Here is a 12,427-nt window from a genome sequence, read left to right on the forward strand (position 1 = left end):
TTAAACGTTATGTATGTTAAAACAATGACGTTTTCTTCACTAATTTGAAAATATTTGTGAAATATTGTAGCTAAAATAATGAAATAATCAAGGAATTTTAATTTAAAAGTTATAATATTCAAGTCTAATAATGATAATTGTTTAAATATTTATATAAATAATATACAATTATGTGTTTAACGGGCCGACCCATTAATTTATCGTGTCGGGCTGTGTCGGGCTCAAAACGTGCTCGGGTCGGGCTTATGGGCTAAAATATCTCGGCTCTCCCCATTACAATAACGAGCTCGTGTCGGGTCAATTTTTAACAGGCCGGGTCTGTACCGGGCTTGGGCTTTTCGGCCCATTTGCCACCTCTAATTGTGTGTGTTTGATGCAGTCGGCTTCTCACAAAATTGGATTTTGCTCATTTTTGAAAAACAAAAGTTGAGTGTTTGGTAAAAATAGGGACATGGGTTGGGTAAATCAAAATTGGCTTGTGATTTTTATTCATGAAATGACTAATTTGGACATCATATGATTTTTTTTGTCCCTTGTTTTAAATGCTTTTTTATTAAAAAATATTGCTCTATTTATGATTGGTTCAATCTTCCATATAAAATTTTCTAAGTATCGATTCTTATAAATGTATTCATATGATAGGCATATAATCAAACATTCAGTCAAGACTAGAAGTGTATTTCTTTGTCCAAATATACTACAACTATATTGACACTTTGAATTTAAGATGTAATTGATAGATAAGCATACATATGAAAATAAGCAAGGAAACAACCATATATTGTGTTATATTCGTAACGATATGCATACATGAGGTACAATTAAAACTCAATCACTACAGTGATAAACAAAATATAGAGATATTCAGCTTTGCAATTATCTACACGTGAGATATCATATGTGGATGATAATGTCAAGGTTTGCTCCTGGTATTAGTGGTATACTAAAGAGAGATGTCAAAGCTATACAGGCCTACACCTTTATCTTGGAATCTCACATGGTCTTGTGTCAATTTCCTGTTTTTTGTTTTTTTTTATATCACAATTCATATAGATTTTGTAGTCAACAATCTGAACCACCCCTTTATCCTGCTATATATATCAATCTCATACATCCTCAAGAAGCTATATCTTTATAACCAAAATAAAAAACATTAATTCTCCCAAAAAATTTCCCATATTGAATTTGTCTGACCCCAAATACTAAATTCAAAGAATTTGCACCATAAGATGTTACCGACTTTTTCGGTGGTTTGAGCAGCAACCATGTTTGGTCGTAACGACTTGAAGTTGATGATGTCAATGATTCAAAACGAGATCGAAGACTCAGAAGAGTGTGTCTGTGATGAGAGGATATGGATGTGTGTTGTAGTTCTTACAAGCAAGATAGGGCAATAGCTGGTCATTTGAAATGTTCATTAAACTATAGTTCTCCCGCTACAGTGCAGAAGAGACTTGCAGCTTCCACTTTAGCTTTTAAGGGGAAAAAACTAAGGCTTTTCTTTAAAGCAGGGTAGAGGTAGAGTTACCAAACACAGTCTTCCAGTGAAATTATGAAAGAGTTTTTTTCACCAACAGTCCCTCAACTCTGGTGTACCTACCAATGTGATACCTCAACTCTTAATCGTACCAATGTGATACCCAGACTCTAGTATTGCTATCATTGAAGTACTTCCGTCAGTTTTTTTCAACTTTTCCGTTATCTTGGTGACGTGGCAGGTACGTGAGGCCCACAAAGAGGGTTAAAAGACAAAATTAACCTCATCTGAGAGGAGCAATGTTTTTCCCGCCCTTTACCTTGAGAAAGACACCCAACAATTCCAATTTTGGCGCCAATTTTCACTCCATACTCCTTAATTTGTGTCTAATATCTAAACTAAAGAACTACCGCCAACCAGTCAACCACAATATGATAAAACCTAGATCAATCTCATTTTCTATTTTTACCCTGGCACTTGTTAAACTAACAGAATAAATATATAAATTTATATGGAACATCTCATTTCCACAATCTCATAAGAATATAGAAACACATAACATAACGAAATTCAACTACATGTACCATTAGTTCTTACAAGCAAAAATCATGGCAGATCAACATAAAAGGTGGCAACTAATGGTACTTAAACATGTATTTGAATTTCGCTAAGTTATGTGTTTTTATATTCTTATGAGATTGTGGAAATGAGATGTTCCATATAAATTTATATATTTATTCTGTTAGTTTAACAAGTGCTAGGGTAAAAATAGAAAATGAGATTGATCTAGGGTTTTATCAGATTGTGGTCGACTGGTTGGCGGTAGTTCTTTAGTTTAGATAAGAGACACAAATTAAGGAGTAGAGAGAGAAAATTGGCGCCAAAATTGGAATTGTTGGGTGTCTTTCTCAAGGTAAATGGCGGGAAAAACATTGCTCATCTCAGATGAGGTTAATTTTGTCTTTTAACCCTATTTGTGGGCCTCACGTACCTGCCACGTCACCAAGATAACGGAAAAGTTTAAAAAAACTAACGGAAGTACTTCAATGATAGCAATACTAGAGTCTGGGTATCACATTGGTACGATTAAGAGTTGAGGTATCACATTGGTAGGTACACCAGAGTTGAGGGACTGTTGGTGAAAAAAACTCATTATGAAAACACTATTAGACTTTTAAAAGCGTGTGTTTTCAGACTTTTAAGATTACATGAGTAAAGTAGACTGTCCCAACTCTTCAAAAAAAAATCCACAGTTCACTTTTTGGTGAAACCAATGACTCCAATGAGCGCGCCAGTGAGGGGTCATGAGCACAAACTCAAAAGGTTAAAGACAATAGTAATAGTCATGTAAAGGCATACGATTATGGCTAGCTCATGACACTGGATATTTTGAACGTTAGCCTACGTAACATTTCAATAAAAGAAAATTTGAACGAGCACACAACTAAAATAATACAAAACTCGACACGAAGTGTTCAATATCGTTCCGACACATATGATAACATAGTCACAGCTAAATCTAACAGAATAACAAAAGAGAAAGGAAGAAGAAAAACAAAAGCAGAGCAGAGTATATAACTGAAACTCTAAGACTTATTACAACCAAGAAAATAAATAAAAAAGCCAGGTCACCAATACATGGAGAACAGCTGGCATACAAAACATAACACTATTAGCATTAAGATGATTAACTCAAATTAGCCTTAATGCTACAACACACGAGCAAGAACACAACGTACGTATATGTAAATCATCACACAGAAGCACTGTTAGCAGACAGAAGGGCATCTTCAATCTGCTTTCCCATCCCTTGTAGAGTAGACTCCAAAAAAGACCCGAAGTCTTCGAATCCCATCCCTTCGATCGGATTGCAAACAAACGACCACTCGATAATGCACCCTTCATCGTTGTTCATCGGTACCACTTGCATGGTTCCAACCTACGACCTGAACCCCATGTTAGACTCAATAATCTCGTAGCTCAAGCACCGTTTGATCGGATCCACCGAGATCAGCTTCTCTTTCGCCCATTTAACGGTGGTCTCATCGTTGTCGATGGCCGGTCCGGCGCAGTAGCGGGTCAGACCCGGCTGGCCGGGAACTCCCTCGACCTGGTAGCAGGTCTCAAGGCCTGGGAAGAGTCTTTTCACGTTGCAGAAGTCGGCTAGGAAAAGCCAGACCTGTTGTGGTGGTGAGGTTTTTAGCTCCACTGACCTTTTTCCTTCCCATTTCGCGTCTGCTAGTTTCGTCGACTCCATGGGATCAATCGAAAGAAGATATGTACTTCAAAGGGAGAGGAGGAAAGCTAGCTAATTACGAAATGCAAGTTTGTAACCACATGGATCCGTCGAGAAAAAAGAAACCACATGCATAATAATCAAAGGTTCATAATGTGGCGTAGCCAAAATTTATAAGAGGAGGGTCACAATTACTGCTAGAAACAAAATCGAGCGAAAGTTTTATTAGAAAAACAAAAAAAATGAGTTCAATCTAGTGTCAGAATGGCCAATAATATGATTAAACCATGATATAATACATATATAATATTTAATCATAGTTTGACATCAAATTTGAGAAGGGTATAGTTGACCCTTCTAGCCCCAATGTGTCTACGCCTTTCATATACATTACCCAACTAGAAAATTCTATTGTACATTATGTATGAGAAGGTGTTTATATATATAGATCACCAGACGCCAAATTCACCTTTGGGACGGAGAGGTGAGAGAATTCTCAATTATTTCACATACTACTGCGTGGAGAAAACCACTCGATCATTATGTAAACACATATACTTGATTGTGTTTTTTAATTGTTAAATTATTCGAGATACTTGGAATAATGAATTTAGCTGAAGATGTGGGTTTCATTACCTGAGCTCTTAGGTTTTTTTTTTTCATCTTAAACGTTCTCTTTCATTTTATCTAGGATCTTGCTCTATCAATCCTTATTGTCACGAGTTTACTCTTTTGCTATGCAACTCATGCGGCATTAGCAATTAATTTATGCTAAGTCAGCCTTACTCTCGCAAACGCCCTGCTAGAACAATTGAAAGACAAAGAAGAATATATCGAAAAATAACTTATATTGAACAAAGAAATAACTTACAAGTATGCTTGATAGCTTGCTTCTTGCTTGATTGCTTGATAGATGAAATGAGAGGGGTGCCTTGCTATTTATAGGCATCCTCATCCTACCTTACTAGTTCTAGAGAATTCTAGGACTATGTACAATGTATATGACTCTAGAGAGTTATATACAATTCTACACAAGTTTAAGATGAACCTTGAGTGTTCTAAAGAATTCTTGAGTGATCTAGTTCTCCTAGTCTCTCTAAGATTCTAGAGATTTCCGGAAATGTCTTAAAGCTTATTGAGACTTCTAACGCCTTCTAGGTTCTTCCAAAGAGTTATGTCATATTCCAGATCCGTCTAGAATGCTTAAGGTAAAATTTTGCTTAAGTTTGGTGAGATTTGACATTATGGTCATATTCTAAATTATGATGCCTTCAAAGGCGTATGCATGTGCATGTGGTCCGTGGCCTCTAAGAGTCTGAAGGAAAACACCGAACCATCACATCGTTGGATTTTCGCTGACAAAGACGTTAGCTTTACACGAATACATGGCAGTACGCCTCTTATGTTATTAAAATAACTTATTCATAACACCAAGGTCTAATTGCACTATTTATGTGCAAGTCACAACGGAAAACGTTTGTTTGGTTATTTGTCTTTGTTTCAACTTCTGTCAATATTCTATGCGATCAAAATCGAAAATGTTTAGATAAATTATTATATATACCCACCACATATTTCACGTGACATACTTTTTTAACGTTATTTATTTATTTTACTGTGATTATTTCTAATTAGTTTTTATATGTAAATAAATTTTTGTCATTTTCACCGTGTGCATGTTAATTATACCATATCGTAATATGATTAGCTGGATACATCATATGACAATGTCAGGTGGTGTGCCAGGTTCACATAATAATTACTCAAATGTTTATTCAAAATCCTAAAATTCTGGAAATCTGCCTCTTCTCTCCTTTTCGGCATTTGCTTCAATTATGATTATACAACACAACCGTCAATCCTTCGTTGCTCTATATCCCAAGGCTGATGTATACTGTTTCACCTTCTCAAACAACTCAGTAATAATGCTCTTCAATATTTGCTCTTCGATGTTGCTGTTCCCCGATCAAGCACTCTCTTATCTTGAGAGAGAGAGAGAGAGAGAGAGAGAGCATAGACCGAAACATGCGGTGGTCGAGAAGGTGTCAGGCCAAGAATTGGGGTTGATGGAGCAATGGGTACTAGGTTTAGGAGGAGGAGGAGGGTGGTGGCAGCTGAGTGGGCTAACCACTGTAATTCGAGGCGAAGAGGCTTGAATCTTCTAGATGTGGATCGCAGATTTGCAATTTTTCGCTCCCTCCTCCACTCCAAAATCACCACTCAACAGCATCTCCTCCTCCAAAATCACAAGGGTTTGTATTGAAAATAATAACGAAGAATTGGAAGGTGGGACATGGAACCTGAGGTGAAGAGAATTTCATCAAATGCAACGGGAAACAAATTGGTTACCCACCCATATTTTGTTTATCCCATGCCCACTTCAACAAAAAATTACAAGTGTTTTTATAAAAACCGTAGTTATAAATTTATTGAGAAAAAAATTACTTAACATTTTTTTGTGAGATGGGCATGGGTTGGACGACAAATTTACTTCTACTGCAACCATCTATTGAATAATAAGCTTCTTATAAAAAAATATATTTTGACCATGAAATGAGAAAAATATTAAGAAAGATTTCAAAATTAGAAAAAAATCAAAGGGCTAAAAGTCTTAAAGTGTTGCCCTTGAATTTCATGATATTTACAAAATGCCACTAGGATATTAATTTTTCTAAAACCAACTCAAATCTGTGTTGATTTTTTCCACCAAACAAAATGATGAGTTGTCAACGTCAAAGCATGGTCGGAGGCGCGAGGATGGTGTTAGCGTTGGGGGTGAGGGAACGCGGGGACGACACTAGGATGCTGTGACGACACTGGGACGTGGAGCACCAAACGAAGCTGAGGCGCGAGGCGATGTCGAAGGCACTGTGACGATGTCAGAGGCGCGGGGACGAGCTCGAGGTGTGGGGAGGAGGTTGGAGGTGCGGGACGAGTTCGGAGGCGCGGGGACAACATCGGAAAGCGCGGGCATATGGACAGAAAGAGACACAGGGACAACATCGAGGTGCGAGGATAAAGCTGGTCTTTGATCTAGTAGATATGATACTTGCAACGACGGAGAGGGATGCTAGTGATGTTGTTGTTGCTGGAAAAATCAAAGATCGGTGATATGGGTGTTTAAATCATTTTTTTGGTGCCCAAATAAGATTTTTTAAGCTCTTTTTTTTTAAAAAAAAAATTTGATGTCACATTAGCTATCATACTACCAATCACACTATATTTCTGCTGTGATAGCAAGTATGATAGGCAGTGTGATAACTATTGTGTCACTGATCTACCTATCACATTAGTCATCTCACTACTTGTCACACTATACATCACATAACAAAATTAGTGTGACGAGTAGTGTGATAAGTAGTGTGGTTAGGGTGTGACATCACATTAATGTTGATATTTGAATTGTTTAAGTTGATTTGAGAAGTTTAAGATCACATAACCATAAACAAATGTTCGTTATTTCTAGTCATTCTTCTTCTTCTTATTCTTTTTGTCATAACATAGTCACATAAAACATTGTGACAACAGGTGTGGCAAGTAGTGTGATAGGTAGTGTGATAGTGGGTATGACATGTAGTGTGACAACGAGTGTGACAGGTAGTGTGATAGTCTATGTAGCACGGACACGGACACGAGTGTTCGTATTGGACACGATTCGATACGTAGACACGGCATATAGAAATTTTTTGGACACGGACACGTGGTGGACACGTCAATTAAAATTATTTTAATATATATTTATTTATTTATTAAAAAATTAATTTAAAAATTTGAAAGTATTTAGATGTATATATATTAAAGTGTGCATAAATATAACAAAAACTGAATCTGTTGGAATGGTTGAGGATTTGTTGGGTCCTTTAGATGACCAAGGTTAGAATCCCACCACAAACATTCTTATTTTTATCATGAGTTTCTCTCCTTATATATATTAAATGTGCGTAAATATAACAAAAACTGAATCTGTTGGAATGGTTGAGGAGTTATTGGGTGCCTTGGATGACCAAGGTTCGATTTTCACCATAAGCACTTTCACTTTTATTATGAGTTGGTGCGTGTCCGCGTGTCCGATTCTGACACTCGCGTGTCCGGGCCGTGTCCAAATTGAGTTCGCGTGTCCGAGCGTGTCCAAGCGTGTCCGTGTCCGTATCCGTATCCGTGTCGGACACGCAATACGGACCCTTGTCCGCGTGTCCATGCTTCATTGGTGATAGTAGGTGTGACAGGTAGTGTGACAACAGTGACAAGAAGTGTGACATCAAGTGTGATAATGGGTGTGACATGCCGGGTTAAAATGTCTAAATATGCGAAATGATGTTAAAATTCAAATAAGATTGATATGAGTATGCTAAGAATGAAGAAAATAACTAGAATTATGAAACTTTGAGATCCGATTTTGCCGGAATTGCTTAGAGCACCGCCATCGACGACGGCAGCCCCTTGCGAGGGTTATTGTGCCTTGTACGGTGGTTGGTTCGAAGTGGTTGGGTATCAAATGAAAGAGGGGAGAAAAATATTTCTAACGGTACTAACCACTCTCAAATTCATTGTTGGATGACAAAGTTATGACCGAAATATGAAAAAGAATGAAAAAGAAGAAGACGATGAAGAAAAAATGTAAAATTGTCCGGAAAATATTTTAAAAAGTGACTATTTTCTAACTTTTAATTAATTGAGATTATATTTTTATAATTAGAAAATAAGTAGTGACATTTTTCTAATTTATAATGAGAAATTGTACTATTTTATAATTTACTCTTAAATAATCACTATAAAACTAATTTGATAAGTCAAAAGTCATCTTGATGTCTGATTTATTGTGTTTAACCAGATTTTTTTCATTTAAATTGTGTTAGCAGCGTTAATTTTGGTGACTAGATTAAATGGACGACTGAGATTGCACGATGGTTATTGGTGCAAGTGGATCTTGACGCCGTTAATAAGTTTTCGGAGTGTACGTTAAACTGACACAATCCACACGCGTACTCTTGAGATCAAACCATGCATATTTCGAACTCTCTCTCTCTCTCTCTCCCTCAACTCAAGAATGGTAGAACCGCGCCTTAACGGCTTAACCAATCAACCATTCGAAGGTAACTGATAAAGGAACATGATAATTGGGTACAAAAGTAAAACCAGCATAACTACAAATCATCTGCTTCTATGAATATATAGCTGTCTATTGACCAAAAAAAAAAAAGAATATATAGCTGTCTGTGCATCTTGGTGAGCCAATGAGGGGGTCATCAGCAAAAACTCAATAGTCACGGCATAGGATTCGTGGCTAGCTCATAGCATTGGATTCTTGTAACGTTAGCGTACGTTTCATTCCAATGAAAAATTTGAACAGGCAAACAACTAAGCAAAACAGAACTTGACTCAACGTTCGAATCAGAGACATATTACAACATTCTGGTATTAGATACATATCAGAGACGAAACACAGTTGCAAGAACACAATGACTATAAAATCATTTTACGCTAGGATTGCAGAGCCTCTTCAATCTTCTTTGCCATCCCTTGTAAGGTAGACACCATATAAGAGTCAAGGTCCTTCAATGCCCAACCCTCGATCGGATCGCAAACAAACGATCACTCGATAATGCACCTTTCATCGTTGTTTATCGGAACCACTTGCATAGTTCCATGTTTCCAACATATGACTCGAACCCATGTTAGTCTCAACCAAAGTTTTAAAAAGCACGCATGAGCCGTGCCTCAAGGCGTAAAAGACCCAAGATGTAGACTAAAAGGCTTTTAGTCTTAGTTGCTTAGGCGCAAAAGGGCGAAAGGCGAAGAACTAGAAAAAAAATTAGTTCAAATTTTTTAATTTTAAAAACTATTTTTTAGAATGGAGTATTTTAGGTTTTGAGATTGAGATTTTAAAAATACCACCTCTACTGCTAGAGAGTACCAAACCTATGTTGGTGTTGGAGATGATGTTATTAGAGATGTCGGTGTTGGAGGTGATGATGATGATGACATTTGAATGATGATTTAAATAGTGATATTATAATTGTTGATGATGACGATTTTGACACTTGAAGCTTGTTCAAACATTGTTCTTGTTTTTTTTCATAACTAGTTAGTACTTTAATATATTGATTTATGTTATGCAAAGTGATTTGATTAATTGCATGGTTTTGATATGTATTTGTTATGAAGGAATAACAATTTATCATGTTTATTTTGGTTACAAATCATATTATATATAAGACTAATCAATGTACAAATATATAAATTCATACATAAAGCTTACGCCTTTTGTCTTTTAAAACATTGATATCAACAATCTTCTAGCGATATCAACCATCTCGAAACTGAAGCACCGGTTGATTGGATCCACCGAGATCAGCTTCTCTTTGGCCCATTTAACGTACGGTGGTCTCATCGTTGTCGGTGGCCGGTCCGGCACAGTGGCGGGTCAAACCCGGCTGGCCAGGAACTCCCTCGACCTGGTAGCAGGTCTCAAGGCCTGGGAAGATTCTTTTCATGTTGCAGAAGTCGCCTAGGAAAGGCCAGACCTCTTGGGGTGGTGAGCTTTTGAGCTCGGCTGAGAGTTTCCCTTCCCATTTCGCCTCTGGTTGAACCTCTGACCCCACGAGAGAGACGCAGAGAGAAGCAAGAGAATGAGAGATTTCAAAGGGAGAAAGATAGATAGCTATATAGCGCATTGATCATATATACGCTTTAGGTTAGAGAGGTTGTGATATTGGATAATTGTGTATGGGAATCTCTAGTTATTTTTTGGTGATGTGCTAGTGAGCACTTTGGACGGTTTGATACTCATTCTTTCGACAATGCCAGATGCCCAAGAGAATTGATCGATTTGGGTCAACTGACAGTGTCATGTGATAGAGGAAAAGAAATGAAACAAAAATCTGGCAATATAATTTCACTTAACAGATAAGCTAATGGTGTACCATGGATGATAATCTAGACTAATTACAGGTTGTTCTTGTAACATAATCCAGTAATCAAATCCATATTCCATTTCCCCTAGTCACATGGCATTATATGCGTCCTTACCCATTCTCAAAAACAAAAACAAAAATATACGCGTCCTTATCGACTATCAAACTATAATATTATGTAACGTGCTGAATATAGAAAGTTGACTAATGGAGGCACTAAATTATTAATTTATTATTGTCTATCGTGAAAACAAAGGAATACAGAAAGATAGTGATGTAGGGCACATGCAACGCTGGATAGTTAACTGGTTGAATTGGTAAGAACAAGCTCGATCTTCTTTGCTATGGATTGAAGAGAAAATTCACCAAAAGATTGAACGTCTTCCATTCTCTTGCCCTCGCTCGGGTCACTAACAAATGACCACTCAATCATGGAGCTACCATCGTCGATCGGGACTACCCGCATTATTGCTATGTACGACTGAAACCCCATGTTACTATCAATTACCTCGTAGCTAAAGCACCGTTCGATCGGGTCGATCATTAGCAGCCTCTCTTTGCACCACTTAACGGTCGACTTGTCTTTATTAGTCGCAAATCCAGCGCAGTATCGAACTATACCGGTTTGGCCGGCAACTTCCTCTAGCTGGTAACATGTTTCGACTTTGGGGAATATTTTGTGTAGGTTACAGAAATCGGCCAAGAGAGGCCACACCTCTTGTGCTGCATGGCCATTCACCTGAGCACAGGATTTGCCTCGCCATTTAGGGTGTGCTTGTTCTTCCATAGAGAGCGAAATACAAATTAGAAATCCAATTTGTTTACTGGATATATGGTTGTACACGGGTAGTATGTACGCTCTGTTTTCTCTGCATGTACAGCCATAATACATCCACTATATATATACAGTTTTGCAGGACCATTGATCGTAAAATATATGTATAATATATATATATATATATATATATATATATATATCTTCTTGGTTAATTCCTGACACATGCAATTTTGAATGACCCGGTCATGGCGAGCTAAATAAACCGAGTCAAGTCACATATGGTACAAATAAATGATATAATTATATAAATCTCAATATGATATGTAATCGAATAAGTGAAACTACGAATATAATATTCACTTGACGTCTTGACCCCAATAAGGGTTTAAATCGACTTGGGAATAATTAATAAGGGTTCTTAATCAGAAAATCGTGAATGCATGCTATTACGATTTACTTATGCGTATTAAAAAGCTAGGTTCATATCAATTAGACATAAGATCTCTAGATCGAAATCATGCATGCGGTTTCTTTAAAAGGTTTATAGCCTTAAAGGTCACGTACTAATTTGTGTCCGAAATCATGCGTGTCAAAATGTTTCCTACTTATTATGTCGCTAAGAATAGATTGATCGATTGAGATTTAACCTCAATCAACATCTGCAAGATTCAAACATACATACAGTAACGAGCATTGAGAGTTTCAAACCGAGACTATTACCATGTGGTGGTTATATTAAGCATAATATTGTATTTGCTATTTTGTTCTGTAAATGACGTCTTGGTTTAGTGTCTAGTTCGTTTAATCTATCAAGTTTGAATAAGCAACGAGAAATTTCAAATAAAATCATTGATTCTGCATCAGGTCACTGATTGGTACAAGCTAATCATGATTATTTAATCTGCATGCAAGCGCATCCTCCACTATCGCAGATAGGACTTGGGGAAACTTCCAATACCAACCCGGCAACCCCGGCCTTCCAGCGGTCAACCACCGTCGACAATCCTAATTTTCAAAGGAGT

At 37.2% G+C, this 12,427-nt stretch overlaps 2 protein-coding genes across 2 annotated transcripts; both read right to left on the reverse strand.

Moving 5' to 3' along the window:
* Positions 1 to 3,215: 3,215 nt before the first annotated feature.
* On the reverse strand, positions 3,216 to 10,387 carry LOC126784302 (lachrymatory-factor synthase-like). The gene is given in 2 exon segments (XM_050509772.1): positions 3,216 to 3,587; positions 10,169 to 10,387. Coding segments are annotated over 2 exon segments (576 nt in total). The 3' UTR covers positions 3,216 to 3,230.
* A 448-nt stretch (positions 10,388 to 10,835) lies between these two features.
* On the reverse strand, positions 10,836 to 11,519 carry LOC126784303 (lachrymatory-factor synthase-like). The gene has a single exon (XM_050509774.1). It carries the CDS (start codon positions 11,517 to 11,519, stop codon positions 10,929 to 10,931), a length of 591 nt encoding a protein of 196 aa, XP_050365731.1. The 3' UTR covers positions 10,836 to 10,928.
* Between the last annotated feature and the right edge of the window lie 908 nt (positions 11,520 to 12,427).

This window comes from Argentina anserina, chromosome 2 (assembly GCF_933775445.1).
Source record: "Argentina anserina chromosome 2, drPotAnse1.1, whole genome shotgun sequence".
NCBI classification, from domain to species: Eukaryota; Viridiplantae; Streptophyta; class Magnoliopsida; order Rosales; family Rosaceae; genus Argentina; species Argentina anserina.

What these genes read in the sequence shown, in the direction of transcription:
- LOC126784303 (XM_050509774.1), bottom strand. Translation starts at nt 11,519, where the DNA reads ATGTATTATGGCTGTACATGCAGAGAAAACAGAGCGTACATACTACCC.